Genomic DNA, 21,469 nt, shown 5'->3' with positions numbered 1-21,469 from the left:
GTTTGATTATGACATAATGCCTAAATCTCTACTTTCATAGCCTTTTTCCACTTGTTAGATTTCGATGCTTCCGTAACACTATTGGGTTCACTCGTAAGTTGTTTTGTTATGCTTTCAATTGTGAATATCTTTGGTTTAAATATTCCTACCTTTGACCTTGTTGTCATTGGATGTGTATTCAAGGTAGGAATAGGCAAATTTGTATGCAAATCACTAGGAGGAATTGGTTGAGATGCAAACTGATTTTTTGAAGCACTATGTGTATAATCTTTTTCAATATTCAGGCTACCTTTTTTAACAACAAAATAGTCTTGGTTTTTCGAGCTAAGGTAATACCACAAGAAGTCTTGAAGTTTGAGTTGTACTAATAGTTTTTTTTTTTTTTTTTATAAGGGCCAAGAATCAGGATAATTGAAAATCCCATGGGAAAAGGGAATGTTTGTTCATCAAATGCCACATTGCATGCTATATAAATTTTTCATGAGGGACTTAGGCACTTGTATTCTTTGTGTAGACTACTATAACTCATGAACACACATTTGAGTAAATGGAAATCAAACTTGTTCTTATTATATGGTCTGATGTGTGGAAAACAAGTACATCCAAAGCAGTGGAGGAAAGAGTAATCAGGTTCTTAATGAAATAATTTTCTTAGGGGAGCTTGATTATTCAGTATCTGTAGGTAACTTGTTGATTAAGTAAACTATAGTGCTAAAAACATCCCACCAAAAACTAAAAGGCATGAAGGGTTGTATGTATTTTTTTTTTTTAAATAAAATTATGATAACAACTCTGATTGTGACATACAAAAATGTTTAGAAGTTTATATTAAAAAAGTAAATAAATAGTAGCAACTTTGACTAAGAGGGTTATTTGATTAAAGAGCTATTGGAAACTCAATTTTAGAAATCTAACATTTGGTTCTTTTCTTGTCACATTTTTGATAAAAATGTCCTCAATCTTTTCTTGTAAAAATAACCATTTCTTTTAAAACTTACATATAATTAATTCAAATAGTTAAGGATATTTATGTCAAAAATATATTACTTTTCAAGCAAAAACATAAAAGATATTAAATTCACAAATATGAGAATTATTTCATCATTTTAAAAGATTAATTCTTAAAAATATAATATAAAATTATTTAAAATAATTAAGGTATTAAAATTTGCTCATTATTCTTGGCAATGATTCCAATTAGCGATATTAATTTTAAAATGTTTTAAAATTTTTTTAAATATTTGATCAAATTTAGAAAATAATTTTAAAAATCTAAAAAATCATTTATGGTGTTGAAATTTTATTTGTTTAATAAGACATTCTCCTAAAAATACTTTTTTCTATTATCAAACACGTTTTTCATGTTTTATCTTTTTTTAAGACATGACAAACTATAGAACCGATAGATTATGAATGAGTTTACTTCAAAATTTAAATTTATTAAAAACAGTTTTAAAAAATATAATGTAAATAAGTAATACATTTTATTTATATATATATATATATTTTAAAGACAAAAGTTTGAAAAAAACTTATATATATTGGGTTTAAAAAATATAAGAAATACCGATCTGAATTCTGACCCAAAAATTCGGAATTTGAAGTTGGGAAGTGTCAGAGAGTGAGAGCCGATCCAGATCGTGGGCCCAATCCAATGGCCCAGAGCACGCCAAAGCGTTGAGGGTGGGACCCACTCGAAAGGCGCTCCTCTGAATTCGAAAACACAGAACAAAGCGCGAAAAACAGAGACGACAAAACCGGCAACTGACGGCTACGATTTCTTTAAAGTTGTCCTCAATTGTTTTTTTTTTTTCTTTTTTTTTTTTTTGGAGTTTTTGAGATTCGTTCTTTATTCATTTTGAAAATAAAATAATAAAATTATCAAATATCAATTTCTGATCTGCTTTTTATACTTTCACTTTGCTCTCTAAATGTTTCGTACAACCTACAAAGAGGTGTTGTTCTTCCGCAATGTAAGATGATTTTTGGAAGGTTTCTATTATTGTTTATTATTCTTTTCTTTTTTTGTTCTTTGGAGTGGGAGTGTATGTGTGTATGTTGATTTACACTCTGTTTGGTTGCTAAGAAAACAAAGGAAAATGTGGGGTGTCTTATTTTTGTGTTGTTTCGGTTTGGGGAGTTTGAAATTAAGGTTCGTTTTTATGTCCTTGTTTTTCTCGTGTTAGTGTGATGGTTTTGTAGAAATGGAAATGTAGAATGCCGGTTGTAGATGTCTGAGGAAAGGAGTTGCTTTAGAAAAATTTGAAAATGGAATGCAGTTTTTGAATGTTGAGATGAAATGCTCTTCTTGTTCCCACTTAATTTAGGACCTCATATTTGCTGCTTCTTTGCTTCAGTTTCTAGTTTAATCATTCTGTTTCGTCACTGAGAAATTGATCCGTAGAAAGGAAACCAAAAGAAAAATGGTGAATCTTTTAGTTTTCGTTTCCAGTAAGTTTGAAAAAAATGGGTCCCAAATTATAAAGTTTGACGCTTTTCAAAAAATTTTCTACATTTATATCTATCTTAACTCAGGCTTCATTTAGTCTGACTTGTTGCTGTCCTATTGTAGGGCTCTTCTAATGATGCAAAATACAGAAGTCTGGCATTTCATTCATGTGAGCTATAGCGTTGCTGGTGATATCAAATACCAGACCTTTAAGTGACCTTCTGTTACTTTTTAAGCCCTTGGCAATGAGGAGTTCACCATCTTTGGCTTAGTTTTTGTTTGTAGTCAGTGTCAAGATACGTGCTAAGATGAAGACACATACACATTTAAAAGCCAAAGGCACGACTAGGGTAAGCACCCAGCAGGTTATTTTTGAGCTTAAACATCGGGTGGTACTAGCTTTAAATAAGCTTGCAGACAGGGATACTTACCAAATTGGGGTTGATGAGCTTGAAAAAATGGTTGAGTGTTTAACTCCTGAGGGTGTTGCCCCATTTCTGTCTTGCATATTGGATACTGATTCTGAGCTGAAGAGTGCAGTCCGAAAAGAATGTATCCGAATGATGGGTATGCTTGCAAGCTTCCATGGGGGTATTATTGGGCCACATCTTGGGAAAATGATGGCTAGTATCGTTAAGCGGCTCAAGGACTCAGACTCCGTTGTGAGGGATGCTTGTGTGGAAACAGTAGGCATGTTGGCTTCAAAATTAAGCAATGGTGAGGGTGAAAGTGATGCAGTCTTTGTGACGTTAGTGAAGCCTCTTTTTGAGGCCCTGGGGGAACAAAACAAGCAGGTGCAGTCAGGTTCAGCATTGTGTTTGGCTAGGATCATTGACAATACCAATGATCCTCCAATTTCAATCCTGCAGCGGATGTTGACTCGAATAATTAAGTTGCTTAAAAACCCACATTTTATGGCAAAACCAGCCGTCATTGAGTTAAACAGAAGTATTATTCAGGTAAGATTGTAGCTGTGCACATACTCAGTTTACTTTTTGACTGTTTTTATGTTGCTATATCTCTAATCACCTGCTAGATGTCAGTTTGAAGTTAATGGGATTCTCATTTTTGAAATGCAGCCCAAATAAGATTTCTTTTTCACTTTTAGCTTGCTATTGATGATGATTGTTATCCAAATGGAGAATGAATCTTTCAGATTTAGTTGATAAGTGTACCCTTATTAGATTCAATTCACATAATGTCTTGCCACTGAGTTTTGAGGGGATTTAATTGTCGTAATATGCGACAAGGACATCTTGCATGATTTCTCAATGCCGTAGTGCATGTGGGTTATGCTTATTTTGATTCAGTTGGAGAACATACTTATACCTTACTAGTTCTTTTAATATGCAAGGGTGTTTAGGCCATTGTTTTATAATTTATGTACCATTAATCTATATCTAACTAATATTTGATGTGAGCTAGACAAATATTGTTAAATAGGCCTGATTTTAAATTCTCTAAGAACTAGAGCTAATATCATGTCATATTACCACTAGAGCCAAATGCTCAAGTTATTGGAAAATAGGTCAACCATGTATATCAAATTGGCCAACAGAACAACATGCTCCATGTGGCCCATTCTTATTTATGCCCTGCCACTAAAATGGATGAGAGGCACATCTGGTTCTCAGGAAATGTGCATAGTGTTGTACATGTAAAATAAAACAAAGCAGAGACAAGAATTAGCTCAAAAACTAGGACAGTTTATAAACAATTTGAAGCCCTGGTCACAGGAGCCAGATCTCCTAAGCTCTCAATCCTAAATTGCTTTTGACTGCAAATGTTGGCATCCTGAACTCCTTAGCAAATGAGATGCCAATGACAATTCTGCATTAGTTGTACACCTATCTGATGCATCATAAAAGAGTTTTGCCAATTGCTTTAGTTATGCAACAAATAAAAAGCATGAGGGAAGTGTACAATCTTCTTCTGGATTTTGACAATGATTTTTGTTCTTAACAAGAACCCTAATTGGAATAAGCTGGTAACAATTTTGATGTTTCATGCATTGTGGTTCAATTTTTGTCACCATTTTGTATGCGATTTTGTTATTTATTTTTTGACTATTTTTATTTCTTTTCTTGTGCTTAATTGAATTCTTCATCTTCTATATTTATGCCCTCTTTCAGTTTTTTTTTCCTTAATGTTTCAGGCTGGAGGTGCTCCAACACAAAATGTTTTATCTGCTGCAATTACAAGCATCCAAGAGGCTTTAAAAAACAGTGACTGGACAACACGCAAAGCTGCTTCTGTAGCACTAGGGGAAATTGTTTCAAGTGGTGGATCATTCTTGGGATCTTTCAAGACTTCCTGCATTCGTTCTCTTGAATCATGTCGTTTTGACAAGGTTAGTGTTACTCAATGATGAATATCTGAAGGATTTTTTTCCCTTGAGGATCGTTGCAGGATCCTTTAGATGCTCCTTGTATTTTATATAGGTGAAACCAGTTAGGGACACGGTACTGCATGCCCTACAGTACTGGAGAAGTCTTCCAGGGCCTGATACTCCTGAACCTTCAGAAGCTGGATCTTCTATCAAAGGTTTGTTGGCTAGCTCCATTACTGTTCAGATTGGCTTTACCTATTTGTCCACTTATTACTCATTTCACCTTGTGTGTTGCTAAATTATGGTTTTCTTTCAGAATCTATGTGCATCCTTCAAACATAACTATGTGGTTTGATTTGCACCTTTGAACTATATTGCTTTTCAAGGCTGTGGATTTCACTATTTTATCTGAAAACAACCAGAAATCTGATACAGTTTTATTAGGTCATTTTATTCCATGATGAATCTTGAGTACTTGGTACATTACAGGAGCAGTTGAAGTTAATTAGAGTGAGTCAAGATGAATAAGATGGTACAAAAACTTGACTATGATTTTCCAGTTTGGAATAACATATGTAATATATCCTAAATTTAAATTGATTTTATAGTTCCAGTTGGCCAAATTGGATGGAGCATGGAGCTTTCAATTTCATGAATTATGCTTTTTTTTCAAAACAAGATTGAAGAGGGTCATATGCTCAAAATCTGCCATTTTAGGGCTTTATTTTTTTTGTCTAGTCTACCTTTAACATAAATTATTTAAGCATATGCTTTCTCCTCAGAATGACAATTTTGTGGCTATTGCTATATATGTTATATGGATATGTCAACTCACATGTTCATACATTCAGATATATTGATTTGAGCATCAGCATGCTACTGTTATGTCATCTGTTGTTTGCTTTTTCATGATGGTTCTGTTCATAACAATTTAATCACTCGTTTTAATTGATAATAAAAATTATGAAAGGACAAGCTACTATTCTTAACCTATTATGATGTGGTTTGCTTCTGTATATGGTAGCTCTGAGCTACTTCACTGCTCTTAACAATATCTGCCATGCCATGTTTCTGAGCTAAATAGTTGGGAAATTAAAGGTTTTCTTTTTTGGTGCAGATACTTACATTATGACACCAAATCTTTTAAGTTAATTTGTTTTATTAAGTTGGAAAGGTCTTGTAGAATGATGAGGTTGACATAGATTTTTCCATCATGCTCCCATTGTTCTGTTTACTCCATACTCATTGATATCTATATTGTACCTCTTTATCTATTAATCATATGTGTACTTCCTACAGAAAACTTCTGTGGAGGTGACTACAGTGATCTCACTAGTGCCAGCGACTCTGGATGGAAAGATGCCATGCTAAAGAAAGTTGCTACTGACACAATCAAGATGAGAAGGATTCCTCTGTCTGTCAGAAAAACATGTCAAAATTATGTGGAAAACCCACAACATTCCAAAGCAAATGATTGGAATATTGAAATTGCTGTTTCAAAGCCCCATAATGTTTCTTTAACTGATGTTCATAATGAAGAGTCTGAGGGCAGTTCTGTTACTAAGACATTAGAAAGAACAAGTGCTGATGTTAAAAGTATGCAAGATATAGGGTATGAATATGGGACCATAAATGACAAACAAGAGTGTTCTTCTGCGTCCAATGTTGTTGATAATTTTGAGACAAAATTTGTCACAGTTTCTGATGACTTTGAGGGTGGTAGAAACCTGATGGGAACAAATCAGCGGTTTAAAGCTGAAGAGATTAGCAGTGAAGAACAAATATTCTTGGCAAAGGTGCAGGATCGTAGGAGTCTTGATTCTACAGTCACTGAGCTGAGTTCGCAACCAGTGCGTGGATGTTGTTTGCAAACAGCCAATGAAATGGTTTCCATTCGAAAGCAGCTTTTGGAGATTGAAAACAAGCAGTCAAGCTTGATGGATCTTTTACAGGTAATTTTTTAGGTCTTTTTGACATTCTTATATGTCCATAATTTCAGAATGGGAATTGCTCCTGAACTCAACTGTCAGGTACATAATGTAGATAGTCTCACAAACTGTTCTTTCAAACTCAACGAAATATGCTTTATTTCTTTCTATAGACAACCCAAGGGACCAAATTAGAACACTATCCAAACAATTTGCTGATTAGAATTAGGAAATCCTGAATTGTTTGTGCGTAATCATTTTCTGTCAAGACCCAAGATCTGGCACATCAGTTAATTTTTTGAGAAAAAAAGTTCAATTCCAGAGTTTCCAAGTCCTTGTACGAGTTGGTTTCTGCTATTCAAAAGCATTTTGTATCTTTGGATGTTTCCTGTATACAATGTGATTTTCCTTAATTCATATTTTTTTGGTGTAAAAATATCTTGCATGTGGCCTAATTAGCTCAGTCATAAGCATGAAAGCCATCTGCACAAGTGCATCCAGTAATCAATATCTCATTATCTAGGTCTAGCTTTTGGATTCCTTATTTTAAATTGTGAAATAATTATATGTCATAAGATTGCAAAAAGTGATATGCAAAAACCTTTTTCTTAAGCATTTTAAAGCCATGGAATGCTCTTTAATATCCTTTTTCTTTTTTGGCAATCAAACTAATGTTCAGGTGTTTACAACCAGAACGATGGATAGCTTGTCTATGATACAATCAAAAGTGCTGGGTCTAGAACATGTTGTAGACAGATTAGCACAAGACCTTGTCCATGGGGTGAAATATTCTGATCTGGCAGGCACCAAGCTTTTGAGGAAGGGCCAAAATGTTGCTTCTCCTAGGCTCTCTACGTGCACTCCCAGACCATCTATAGATTTGCCTAATAAACAAGCTACATTAACATCTATGAAAAATACAGAGATTTGGGAAGAAAGAACATTTTCCAGGAGCAGATCAAGCAATTCTGCCAAACAAGATATGGAGATATGGACAGATACTACAGCAAAGATAAACAGAAATTCTGTTCGGAAGGGCATCCAGAATAACTCTGTGAAAGGAACACAGAACATGGCAAGCATTCAAACAAGAAAAACTGATGCTGTCTTTTTGCCAGCTTCTATTGGTAACACCAAGCAAAATGGTTCAGAATGCAAAAATAGCCTGTGGCATTGTGTGAAAGGTTTCCTATGTGAAGGGGACATAGAGTCTGCATATGTGGAAGCTCTCTGTTCTGGTGATGAACTTGTTCTGGTTGAGCTTCTTGATAGAACTGGCCCTGTTCTGGAATGTTTATCGCACAAAACTGTCAATGATATTCTGTGTGTTTTGGCATCTTACTTCCTTGAACAAAGATTTATGAACTCTGTAATCCCTTGGTTGCAACAGGCAAGTTACTTCACTCTTACTATTTTTTAAGATTTCAAATTGTTTTCTTCTATGTCCCAGCTTCTCTTCTCTCCATTATTATGGATTATCTGCATGTGTCTTGAGGTATTTAGTTGAATATAACAACTATTTGCTAGATTTTGGAGTGAGTTGGTGCATAGCTGCATTGTAATATTTCTTGCCTCCTAAGTGTCTGGTGCACATGGACACCTACACGATTGGACACATAGCCAGTATGAGATAAGGGCCTTCTTGGTGTTTACCCATGCATCTAGCTAAGTGTTCTTGGTCTCCTCTTTTTAATTTTCTTCTATGTCCCAGCTTCTCTTCCCTCCATTATTATGGATTATCTGCATGTGTCTGGAGGTATTTCGTTGAATATAACAACTGTTTGCCAGATTTTGGAGTGAGTTGGTGCATAGCTGTGTTGTAATATTTCTTGCCTCTTAAGTGTCTGGTGCACGTGGACACCTACACGATTGGACACATAGCCAGTGTGAGATTAGGTTCACCCATGCACCTAGCTAAGTGTTCTTGGTCTTCTCTTTTTAATCATAATGTTAATGTCACAATACATAAATTACACAACTCTCTCTCTAAATTTTGTGTTGTGAACAATAACATGAATAATTATTCTATTAGACTACCATCATGTTTACTTGTATGGTAAGATACTAAAATTGATCCCTTATTACAGAAGAGCTTCAATTTTTTATAGCACAACAAAAGGAGATTGTCATTATTAAGGATATGTTTGGAAGCACATCAAAACTGAATTGTTGTGTTTATATTCTGTGAACAGTTCTGCACAAATCAATCATCATTATTAACACACCGTTGCCCTAGGGGGTGGGGCTTGAACTTGGTGGTTAGGCATTTAGCTACTTTACCCTTTTCCCCCTTTCTTGTCTGTTTATACTTCATAAAGAAAATGACATCATTAGGAGTCATGCCATTAAAGGAAATGGCAACCATCACTGTGAAATGTTAGTAAAAAGCTGGAAGTAATTCAACTAGAACCTGAAACTGAACCAAGACTATTAGTTGTGGTGAGGCTCCCATTTTCTTATATGATCCCATTTGTGATTATCAATTTGGGCATTTAATGTATGTGAAAGAATATGGAGTCGTTCAATTTCAATGATGAATTTGTACATTAAAATTGCATTGTAGCATACAGACTTTGGTTGACTAACTTAGGCTGATTGACAATTTTCCTGCTTAGACTAAATTTAAAAAAAGGATATTAACTCAGATTGTAATTGATTTTTAGTAGTTCAACCTAGAAAATTGGTTGTGACACTTTAACCAAGCAGCTGGTCAGACTTAACTTAAATTTTCAGGTGCAGGCCAATGAATTTGCATGAGACCATACTGTAGAACCATCCAGTTTTTTCTGATATTCCTTTTGTCATAGAGTTGAATGGAAGTCATTTAATTCTCTTTGCTATTTATCTTTCAAAATATTTGAAATGGTTTGAATTTTCTTATCTCTTTGAACTGAATGAAATTGTTTCTTCTTTTATCTGACCATTTATTTGTATTATGTATGGAGTACGCTGGAGCAAAACTCTCATTTTGTGTGCTGTTGTTACACATTTTAGGTGGTGGACCTAAGTACTATCCATGGGCCAAATTACCTTGTTCTCTCTGCAAAAGCAAGGCGAGAATTCCTGTCTGCAGTTGAGGAGGCTGTTAACATGGAATTTCCTAATCCTGCTGAGAGAAGATCTGTCACACAGCTAGCTATGAAACTGCACCAACTTTGGGGTAAGATAACTTCTACATATTGGAGTCTTAGGTTCACAAACATGGTAAATGAATCCAAGGTTTTAGATTTTGTTTAGATGCTGATTAATTCTTACTTAAAGTGAAGAAATTCTCAATTATTTAAAGAATCTGATTGCAGTTACATTTGCTTGCACTGATTTTGTGTTGGGAACATGAAATTATATTTGTTTGCTGTTATCTCAAAGTTTTTTAATATTATGATTGCATAAAATATTCTGCTATTGGACCTTTAACAATGTAGGATACATGTTCATGAAATTTCAGACTTGGAGAGTTGGAAAACCTTTGATAATGAGCATGACCTTTTCATCCTGTCAACAAAATGAGGATACTTATCTCCTCAAAATAGACCACATTGTTTATGCTAATAGTGATAGGGGGACAGCCACTTGATCTCTAAAGGAACCTTAATTTAGGATTTTGGCACCTTGTTTTTGTTAGTTGTCATTAATCTGGTCTTATCAATTTAGGATTCATAAACACCCTCTAGCTGGTTAAGAAAAACAATGGCTGTTTAATTAGGAAATTTTTCTATGACATTTGTTCTTCCACATTCCTTTTATCTCTATCAAAGTTTATAATTTGTTCCAATCAAAATATTAGATTAAATGTGAGGAAGTGCCAATGAGAAAATAGTGCAGTTATGAAGAGCAAGGTATGAAGTGCTAACACCCCAAGAATGGTTTAAAGAATTGGTATCATATGACGATTAAAATGTCATTAGGAATGTAATGCAATTTATGGTTTCATTTACATTCCATTCTGTAATGGCTGAAATGCCCTCCATTCATGTGCGATCATTGTTATTTATTTATTTTTATTTCTTTGATTTGGAAGACTGATTTAATGACACCTGCATGTAGCTGAAATTGATAAGACAAACCAGGAATGGTTCTTTAGTAGGCCAAACAAAGTCCTCCAATTAGATAAACCCTTTTGTCCTTTTAACCTACTTTCAAGGGAATATGACAAAAACCATGAATTTTGTGTTCTTGCAGGAAAATGCTCTAGATGATCAGATGAAATGAACATGGTGGTCACAACACGTGAGGATTTGCAGATTGCTTATAGGAACTCATTGCTCTTACATTGATGATATGAAGGGGGATTGTAGTTAAACATCATGGGCTTCATGTTTATCATCTTGAGAATGGTTCTACATATAAGTTGCGGTGAACTAGTGTTAAAAACTCTTTTACTTTTCAAAGTAATGTCAGTAACAATGAGATTCCCTTTCTTCTTGTGTGCTGATTATCAGTTAAAAGCTTTGGTTTCTAACTTTGTAATGCCTAAGCATTTGCAGATTACAAATAGAAAAAGGAACCATACAAACATGCTAGGTAAAATGCCACAGTTACTGCAATACCACAATTGCTCATTAAAGAAAACAAATCATTGTTCAGGTGGATACAGGACAACTTATGGCTCCTTAAACCTCGCAAGATCCTCAAGGAAAATGGTAATAAGAAAGAATACTTAAAAATACCAATCAGATAGAAATGTTGATACATCTCTTGTACAGGCTCAACTTCCAGATGGGTTCCTCACTTCAACTTCTGGGGGAAACTGATTTCTCATCGGATTCAGAATCTACAAATGGACTGCAGAGACCACCTTCATTGGGAGGCTCACTCTTGCTCCTTCCATTTGATGGTTTTCTCTTTTGATGAGTCTCACCTTCTTTTTCACCATCCATATTAGTTGGCTTTTGCTTCTTATCTGGGTTGCTATGGGTGTCCTTTGGAACTTCATAAAGGGTTACACAGCCGCTGCCTCCACTTTGAAGCATGGCCTCTTCCTGATTTTCTGATTGTGTGGCAATAGTTTCAAGTATTTCAACTACCTGGCTCATGACAGGCCTTCCTTTTGGGTTTTGACTGAGGCATTGATATGCCAAATTGGCAACCTTCAGTGCCATTTTGGTTGAGTATTGCCCCTCCATTCTTGGATCTAAGATCCTCAGTAGCTTCTTATTATGGTTCAAGAGTGGGCGTGCCCATTCAACTAGGTTGTGCTCTCGACTTGGCCTGCTCTTGTCCATGGCCCTCCTTCCAATGAGCAGCTCAAGCAGCACTACTCCAAAACCATAAACATCACTTCGAGCTGTTAAATGCCCTGGCCACACCAAGGAAATTGTTTAGGTCATAACCTATCATGGTTCAAATACTGGTCTGCAATGCAGTTGTTGATGCTGTCAATAATAAACAAGTTATTGTTACCTTCTAAAGGGGTATCAAGCTAAAAAAAACATACCAAATTGTTGATATAATAAATGAGCTATATTTTTCCCTTTTTTTGATAGGCATGGGATGAAAGCTACATACTTTGCAACAGTTGTTCACATCAACAAACAACTATGTGAAGGTCATACCAGTATGTTTTAAACATACCATTCAAAAAGTAACCAATTATATAGTTTATAGCAGATGTTCACATTAGATATGTGCTCTCTTCTGTTGTTTTGATCAGATTTTGTATTTTGCCGTCTCATCCTTCTTAAAATACTTTTATTTAATGGGAAAGATCTAGTGTTTTTGTGGGGAAAAAAAAAAACCCTTACAAGGCAATTAAGTGCAATTTTTGGCAATTCAAAGACTCACCAGTCATTACATACTCAGGAGCTGCATATCCATATGTGCCCATCACACGTGTTGACACATGGGTCTGGTCTCCCATAGGTCCATCCTTTGCAAGCCCAAAGTCTGAAAGTTTTGCTCTAAAATTCTGCAGGTTATAACTTCAACTCTTAGAAACTGTAAGTCACAAAATCAATCAATCAATCATTTCACTTGAATGGTTCTTTTGTCTTTTCAAAATAAACTTACTATTATTTTCCACAATATTTTAAGCTCATTCCATATGTGCTTTTTATCTTCCACTCAATGCGCTTTAGAACTCTTATTTAAAACCATGACAAAGAACTGATGACTAACCGCATCTAGCAAGATATTTGATGTCTTGAAATCTCGGTATATGATAGACCTTTCTGCACCATGAAGAAAAGCAAGACCTTTTGCTGCATCTAAAGCAATCTTCATTCTTGTTGACCAAGTCAGTGTAGCACACACCCCTACCAGCAGATAAATACAACAAATAGGACATGAAAAATATTTCATTGAACAAATAATTAACAATATTTGTTGAGAGCCAAAGCTTTGACATTTTAAGATTTATTGGTTGACGGTGACTCCACTATTGTCATTTGTGTGTGTATCCAAGAGAGAAAGAGGTCCATGGAAGTATGATGAGCAGATCTAACAAAATAATTGATGTTGCAAGCAATGTGAGATGTTATGGTGGTTTTTTATTTTTATTTATTTTTTGGATGAGGGAATCTTCACATGTTGGCCAAGAAACAGATCTTTCGGTCAAGTGAGGGGCTAGACACTTGGTTTCTTGGGGACTTTTTAACCCCCTTGAGATGTGTAGTGCTCTTGGATTATACATAGTTTCCTTTAGAAGATGATGTTCAATTTGTTTTGCTTTCTTTTGGAGGTATAGACATGCTTTTTCTTTTTTATTAGCCCTTTCTCCTCATAATAAATCTTGGAAAGATTTTTCAACCTTTATTGTAGTTTACAAGTTTAATATAATGAATTATCTGGTTTCCAATTTGAAAGAAAAAAAACAGAGTATAAGATGATTTTAAGATATATCTTGGAGGGGTTTTTTTTTCCTACTTTTTCTTTAAACTCGTTCATACACCTTTGTGGCGAATCACTTGCCTCACTATACTTTGCATTGTGTCACAAGAGAGAAATGCTAGGATCTTTGAGGAAAAGTGGAGAACAAAAGAGATCTTGTAGGATCTAATTCACTTTTATTCATCCTTGTGGGCCTCTTGCTTAGTCACCTTTAGGGGTGTTCCAAAAGAGGGATAACAATGAGAGATTTTGAGTCTTGAGGAGATTTGTGGTTGTCTATATGTATAGTCCTCCATGTATAGAAGAGGTGTTAAGTCTTTTGTGTGGTTTTTTGTATTAAAAGGGGAGGACCTCCCATCCTCCTCTTGTACTTTTTCCTTTTCTAATATATTTCTTGTTTCTGATAAAAATAAATAACAAAAAAAAGACCCTAACCTGACCAGTGAACCAGGTGAATAGGCTCTTAACCAGTCTAAATAACCTATTAGATTGTATAAAGGTTGAACCCACAAAGACCAATTTGACTGCCTTGGATTTTTTGTTGCATATACAAACTGGTGAAGTCACAGAGAAACCTGGATGAGTCAGGCTTCCCTTTGACTTTTTGTAAAAATCTTAAAGCAGGCAAAGTGGTAGACATGACTTGAGACCTCTAGCAAGGACCTTGGCAAAGAATAGATCAGATTACACTTTCCCTCTTTCAGTTTTATTTTAGTTTATTATAATGACTTCAAAATATGCTAGAAAACACAGACAACCATTTATATTTTAACCCAAGCACCAATGTTATAATGCAAAAACCTATAGTATTTGATATGAAAGATTATGCATTGGAACACTATTTAATGTTATTACATATGTGTGTAAAATCTACATCATAAAAATAAATTTGTCTACATCAAATGATAAAAATGTTCATAGACAACCCCTTGCTAGAGTTTTCACCCTACAAAAGTTTGGAAAGCTTTTACCTATTATCATTGAACTTTTAATTATTCTTCTATTCTCTAAATATTGTAAATGATTAAAAATATATATCATTTTCACTTAATTTTGAGCAAAATTTGTTCTCTCATGATGACATTTTTGTGAAATAGTAACTTGTCATGGTTTAATTAATTGAGCAATTTATAGCCAATTTAGGTTAGATCAACTGTAATTGTAGTACAACCACATGTCACAGCACAAAGAGAGCTTACAATTTAGCCACTTCTCATTTTGATTTAATATTTTTTTAAAGGTTCAACCAGAAATGACTTAGTTTAGGAGGACTTTGAATATGTGATATATATATACATAAATACATACAAGCATAGAATATGTGATATATATATACATACATAAATACGTAAATACATACATACACTCCCTAGCTTTTCACATTAATCCTCATCGTTCAAAAGTGTTCTGCAGTTTATACCATGTTATAAGAAGCATTCCTTAGCTTAATCCTATCTTGAAAATGGGTCAGTCATTCCAGAGGAAAAGCTTTCATGCAGCTTAAGATGGCAGGGAAAGAACCTCCTCCAATTGTTACAACTTTCAATCCAGTCAACCACCATCCATTTCAGGTGGGTCCACAGGAACGTGTGTGCATGAAATGGCAGAGAAGAGTTACTCTTGACAAAGCCTTACAAGGCAAGTGGCTTGAGAGATTTGTGAATGATTGAGATAAATTGTAGAGGAAAGCATGGTGGATAAGTTTAGGGAAATCAAGAAGGGTGTGGGGTAGTAGATTCTTTTTATTTTTACTAGTACTGTTTTATACATGGAATAAACTTAGAACCTTCCCTATCCGCACCCCAATCACTTGATGCTTTAGCAAGGCCTCAAGAACAGAGAATCTAGAAAGTTATTAGGAAGACTGAGACATTCTCTTTGTTGATCAAAGTGGTATTTCTATAGAGAATGGTCATACAAACATATTCTGGCACGACATGGAGAGAATGCTCTTAAGAATTGCTTCTTGGATTTCTTGTCTTGCAATCTGATTCTGATCAAGAAGTTCTGGCTGCCAATTACTTGTGTGAAGGGAGGAAATGACCATGGGAACTAGTAATTCATCAAAAGTTCTCACAATTTGAGATGCCGTGCTAGTGGAAAGTTTCATGTCTTGTATCTATGAATATATTATCAGGACTGATGGGAAGGATGCTTTGGATGTTAGAACTGATTAAATCATTTTACACAGTGCCATGTTTGAGGATTGCTTTCACCTTTCAGTCATTTATAGTGTGGGTTTCTTGTGCTCCTATGGGCTATTTCATGCAGGGAGCTATTTTCTCAAAAAAAAAAAAAAAAGGTGGGGGGCTGGAAACTCTCATCATCAACCAGTTTGATCCTATATTCTCTATGTAATTAGACTACTTATAAACATTAATACAAAATTGATGTGTCAATGTGTAAGGCTTGTTGGATTTGATTATCATGAGTCATGAAACCTCATTTATAATCAACACTCAGCTTTTAAATGCCATTAGCTACTTACTGCGAAATAGGTGCTTTTCCAGGCTTCCGCATGCCATATATTCATAGACCAACAGCCTATGCTCATCTTCACAGCAGAATCCAATGAGCTTCACGAGATTTGGGTGACTGAGCTGCCCTAAGTAGTTGACTTCTGCCTGCAAAAGAAATCCACAACAATGTTGTGAAACAAGCACTTTAAGCATTAGGATCCACAAAAAAAATAAGCTTCACTATCACTTTTTAAGAAAAAATGCTTCTACTTAAACTCTTATAATAAGAATGTAGATCAGAATTTTTTTTTTCCAAGTTCCAATATTCTGTTTCTCTTTTGCAATATCAAGTAATTTATCTGCAGAATTGCCCAATGTATGAAACGAGGCACCAACCATTTTAAGCTGACTGTGGACATTTGGAGGTCAAGAAAAATCTGTTCATTTATAACTGCATAATATTTAGAGTATCCATTTTGATCCTTCAAATATGACAGCTTAGATAGGCTACTAAAGGTAATTCTAGTGGATTTCAAAAGCCACTCTTAGATGACAATTTTTCCTAATCCACTCAAAATGTCACCATTCAACTTCAAACAAGAAGCAGGAGGTAACACCTTCTTTCAGAAACAATTTAACATTGCTTGATATTACAACAGAGAAACATCATCCAGAAAACAGGCTTCACTCTATTTCTAGGGCAAGATGAACAGTTGCAAGGATGAAATCAATTGTCTATTGAGAATTCATTAAGGGTTGATTTCCATAATAGTTGGAAACATGTAATTTGCCCTTTCAATGAATGTCTAGTTTTGAAAGGCCATTGCTTGCACACCAATTATGTCAACCATGTCATGCATCCACTACTCTTCCCATTTATCACTGGAATATCTCTCTATTTCACTATCTTTTCAGTAAAAAGATATCATTTTATAACCACAACAGAGGAAATAAATAAAAGCCTTCCTTATCATATCTATAGGCAGGATGGCTATAAATCGGCATATAGGAAGAAAATGTGTACACAGAGATAAGAAGGATAAGTCCTGAAAATACCAGCCATTCTCTATCGCCTTGAAAACCTTCTGGATTAAGCTCCTTAATGGCCACTTGTGTTGTCTTGTAACCTGGCTTTACATTCTCATCTATCACTCCTTTATAGACAATTCCAAATCCACCCTCCCCAAGTATCTGATCTGGTCGGAAAAGCTTTGTGGCCAATCTCATCTCTTCATATGTGAAGACATCAACATTCCAATATCCAGGATTCTGGCGCAGATCCTTTACATTTTTGGGAACCACATGAATGCTGGTTGCAGTTTCCCTGCCATCTGACGCTGGTTTTCTTGGAGAAGTAGCTGCCTCTTTGTTTTCTTTGGTGGGTGATGTAGCAGGAACATGGCCTACTTCAACTGAAATATTGAGCCAAAAATGAAAAATAAAATATATATATTGTTTAACCAATTTATTTAGCTAGAGCTTGTTTCAAGTTAGTTAGTTAGTTACTCTCATGCATACACAACACATCACTGAAAAACAAATCAACCAAATCCCACCTGACCATAAACCCCATCCCACCAATTTATTAGTTCTATGCTACCACCATATCAATGGAACTAACACCTCCAAGAAGTGTTTAGGACAAGTTTGGCTGCATGGAGTTGGGTTTTATTTTGATTTTTGATTTTCAATTCTGGCACTTGAAAACCCAATCTTGTATCATGGAATTTCATTTTTTTTTCCACGAATTTGAGGGCCATGGAATCCAAAAACTCAAGACCAAAATCCATAGGCAAATAAAGCAAGCAAGTAGCCAGTAAAACAGCAGGATTCAAACTTCATGCAAGGAAACCTATCCTCAAGAAACTTCATCCAATAATTCAATTCAAGCAAAAAAATTTGGCACAATAAACACGTGAATTTCCTTTTGATTCAGTCAAATTTAAGATACTAGTTGTAGGAAGAAATATAATCTATTAAGTTTAATTTTTCTTAATCAATTTATGACCGTCGAGATCAAACACGAGCCACTTCATTGTCAACAAATGAGAATATTAAAGACAATGGTGTCAACAAATTAGAATATTAAAGACAATGGAAAGGTTCAACAAAAATAAACAAATCTTTCCACAAAAAGAAAGAAATTTAAATACCTGGATTATAATTAATAGACGAACGGTGTTCTTGAGAACTAAAACAAATCCCCATTAAAGTTGAGCCCAAATTCGAATTCGAAACCCGAATCGAAATTTCATCCTCCCATTATGGGCTTCCCTTGCTAATCGTAGAAATGCTAATGTTCACACAGTTTGGTAAATTGGAGCCGGATCCGATCTGGGCCTGTAATGGGTAGAGGGGGAATTGTCCGGATAATCCCGGAAAATGTGGAATTTTCCCGAGAAAATACCAGTGAGAGAGAGAGAGAGAATGGGAAGGAGAGCAGAGGGGCTTGTGGGGATTTAAGTTTTGGGATAGCCGCCTCCGAAAACGCCAAACCATGAGCCAGAGCGCCTTCAGTTGGTCCGCATCTCAATTTACCATAATACCCTTAAACTTCCTCATTTATTACATAAGAACCCTTCGGGCATTATAAAATTAAGCTTCATTGTTATAACAACAAGAATAATTTCCTAATTTCAAATAAACTTTCAATCAAACATATCTTATAAAATTTATTACATTTTCATAAGTAGTGTTATACATAGTTTATCTAACAAAGAATCAACTTTCTATTTTAGAATCTTTGGCTTGAATGCTCAATTTTTCCAAAAATATTATAACATTCAACTTCAAAATTAATAATAATTTTTAATCTAATAAAGTTTATAAAAACTTTTACATTTATTAAAAAAAGTAAAAAAAAAAAACGAAGAATATATTTTTCTTATATTTTTACTAAATAAATTATCATGACTTTTTTTTTTATCGTTAAATTAGTACATCCAAAATTGAAATTTTAAAGTTTCGTTTTATAATTGTTTTGAAGAACAATTTCTACTTTTAAAAAAAAAATAGAAAAACACATTTGATAATAAAAGAAAATTGTTTTTTATTTTCTATTTTTAAGAATAAAAAATAATATGTTTTAAGATAATTTTTTTTTAGTTATTTTTATTTATTTTCTGATGATTATTTTAAAAATTAATAATACAAACATGTAAGTCGATTAAAAATAAAACACTGAGAGAAGATTTCCATTTGAAGTGTGGGGGGGTCTCTTTCTGCCAGGAATGAGTTGTTGAGACGCATGACGGACATCACCATCTTGCCATGTTGGTGGTTGAGGATGATGTCTTCGTTGAACCTAGAACAATGGAGCCGGTAGAAGCTTGCAAGAGAAGCTAAGAGAGGGATAAAAGAAGAAAGAAAAACAAGGCATAGGGGAGCTGTTTTTTAGGGATACCAGCTATGAAGAGGGGAGGGAGAAAAACGGGCAGCGACTGAGAGGGATTTTTTTTCTGAAAAAAAAAATATATGGAGAGTGGGTGCTAAGTTTTTGTGGCATCTGAGGAATTTTAGAAGGAATGAAAAAAAAAGAGAGGGTGAGAAGAAGAAGAAGAAGAAATTGACCCCGAAATCATCAGGGTTTGTTTGGCTTCCTTTTTTTTTTTTCTTTTTTTTTCAGGTAAGAACACCATAAATTTTGAAGCTTTGTTTGGATTCTGACTTGGGTTTCGTATCCTTGTTCTTCACCTCAAAACCCACTTGTAATTCCGACTTCTTTTCCGTTTCCTAGCAGCCAAACTGGGTTCCTTTAATTTTCTTTGTTCCCCTCTGTTCAGTCTGGTTGTTGAGAAAATGGAGGAAAACTTTAGAAAGGAAATGGGGTTTTGCGTTTGATTGTTTGAAATTTCGGATCTTGGCGAAGGTCATTTTGGACCCGAAAAGCTAGAATCCTCCACTCAACTAAGCTTATTGTGGCTACTTGTGTGAGATTTGATGATCTGTTTGCATTTGATGTTTACTTGTTGATGTAATTCGATCATTATGATTCTATTACTGTTGGAAAGTATTAAATTCATACTTCTAGGCAACGAATTCAGAAGCTACAAATTTTGTGGGGGCAATGGTTTGTGAGCAGAAGGATTGCATTAGGAGTTTGAACTAAGTGAATGAAAAAAAAAACATGAATTTAGTCGTGATAGGAATTGATCCCTGTTCTCTTTGTATAAACCTTTCTGTAAATTATTATAATTATTCTCATTATTTTTTATCATTGTTTATGTGGAAGATTTGATACTATCTTAGTAATTATCTTTATTTGGGCACTTTTAAAAGAAACATCTTTATCTGTAACCGAGAGTTGATACTTGCTCAAACTTGGATGCTTGGCATGATTATTTGTAATATGTAGACGGTAGTCCCAAGCAAATTTTGAATGAATATGTTTAATTTTCATTTTCAAAATCCCAATTTTTAAAACTTTAATTTTTAAATAATTCTTCAAAATTTCATTTCTAAATTTAATTCATAATTTTCAAAATTCTAATTTTCACATTTATTAATGTAATCATTATTATTATTATTCTATTTATTTATTTTAAAAAAATTCCATCTTTAAGTAATTTTTCAATTTTCCGATTTCCAAATTTAATTCTCAATTTTCAAAATTCTAATTTTCACATTTACTTATTTAATCATTGTTATTTTCGTTATTATTATTATTATTATTATTCTATTTATTTTTTTTTTAAATTTCATCTTTAAATAATTCTTCAAAATTCCGATTTCTAAATTTAATTCTCAATTTCCAAAATTCCAATTTTCACATTTATTTATGTAATCATTATTATTTTTGTTATTATTATTATTCTATTTATTTATTTATTAAAATTTCATATTTAAATCAAAATTCTTTATCTCCAAATTTAATTCCCAATTTCCAAAATTCCAATTTTTACATTTATTTATGTAATCATTATTATTTTGGTTATTATTATCATTCTATTTATTTATTTTTATTTTTTTAAATTCCATCTTTAAATAATTCTTCAAAATTCCGATTTCTAAATTTAATTCCCAATTTCCAAAATTCTAATTTTCACATTTATTTATATAATCATTATTATTATTATTCTATTTATTTATTAAAAAAAATCATCTTTAAATAATTCTTCAAAATTCTGATTTCCAAATTTAATTCTTAATTTCCAAAATTCTAAATTTCCAAAATTCCAATTTTCACATTTATTTATGTAATCATTATTATTTTTGTTATTATTATTATTATTCTATTTATTTATTTTAAAAAAATTCAATCTTTAAATAATTCTTCAAAATTCCGATTTCCAAATTTAATTCTCAATTTCCAAAATTTCAATTTTCACATTTACTTATTTAATCATTGTTATTTTCGTTGTTATTATTATTATTATTATTATTATTATTCTATTTAATTATTTTTTAAATTCCATCTTTAAATAATTCTTCAAAATTCCGATTTCAAAATTTAATTCACAATTTTCAAAATTCCAATTTT

At 33.7% G+C, this 21,469-nt stretch overlaps 2 protein-coding genes across 3 annotated transcripts; one reads left to right on the top strand and one right to left on the bottom strand.

Moving 5' to 3' along the window:
- Window positions 1-1,868: 1,868 nt before the first annotated feature.
- Window positions 1,869-11,124, top strand: LOC117924993 (TORTIFOLIA1-like protein 2). 2 transcript variants are annotated; one of them, XM_034843762.1, is made up of 8 exons: window positions 1,869-1,973; window positions 2,573-3,408; window positions 4,605-4,799; window positions 4,891-4,993; window positions 6,078-6,730; window positions 7,386-8,096; window positions 9,701-9,866; window positions 10,886-11,124. In XM_034843762.1, exons 2-8 carry the CDS (start codon window positions 2,758-2,760, stop codon window positions 10,900-10,902), a joined length of 2,496 nt encoding a protein of 831 aa, XP_034699653.1. In that variant the 5' UTR covers window positions 1,869-1,973; window positions 2,573-2,757; the 3' UTR covers window positions 10,903-11,124. The 2 variants fall into 2 exon arrangements, with proteins under 2 accessions (XP_034699653.1, XP_034699654.1); XM_034843763.1 differs by lacking the exon at window positions 1,869-1,973 and adding an exon at window positions 2,006-2,152.
- Window positions 11,125-11,241: 117 nt separating this feature from the next.
- LOC117924994 (probable serine/threonine-protein kinase PBL17) lies at window positions 11,242-18,450 on the bottom strand. The gene is made up of 6 exons (XM_034843764.1): window positions 18,144-18,450; window positions 17,047-17,402; window positions 16,020-16,155; window positions 12,821-12,957; window positions 12,488-12,611; window positions 11,242-12,002 (listed from the first exon to the last, which is right to left on the bottom strand). Exons 1-6 carry the CDS (start codon window positions 18,196-18,198, stop codon window positions 11,437-11,439), a joined length of 1,374 nt encoding a protein of 457 aa, XP_034699655.1. The 5' UTR covers window positions 18,199-18,450; the 3' UTR covers window positions 11,242-11,436.
- Window positions 18,451-21,469: the final 3,019 nt, after the last annotated feature.

The sequence above is a fragment of the Vitis riparia genome, chromosome 11 (assembly GCF_004353265.1).
Source record: "Vitis riparia cultivar Riparia Gloire de Montpellier isolate 1030 chromosome 11, EGFV_Vit.rip_1.0, whole genome shotgun sequence".
NCBI lineage: Eukaryota > Viridiplantae > Streptophyta > Magnoliopsida > Vitales > Vitaceae > Vitis > Vitis riparia.
The sequence above is the reverse complement of the archived record's forward strand: the minus strand, read 5'-3'. Positions and strand labels throughout refer to the sequence as shown.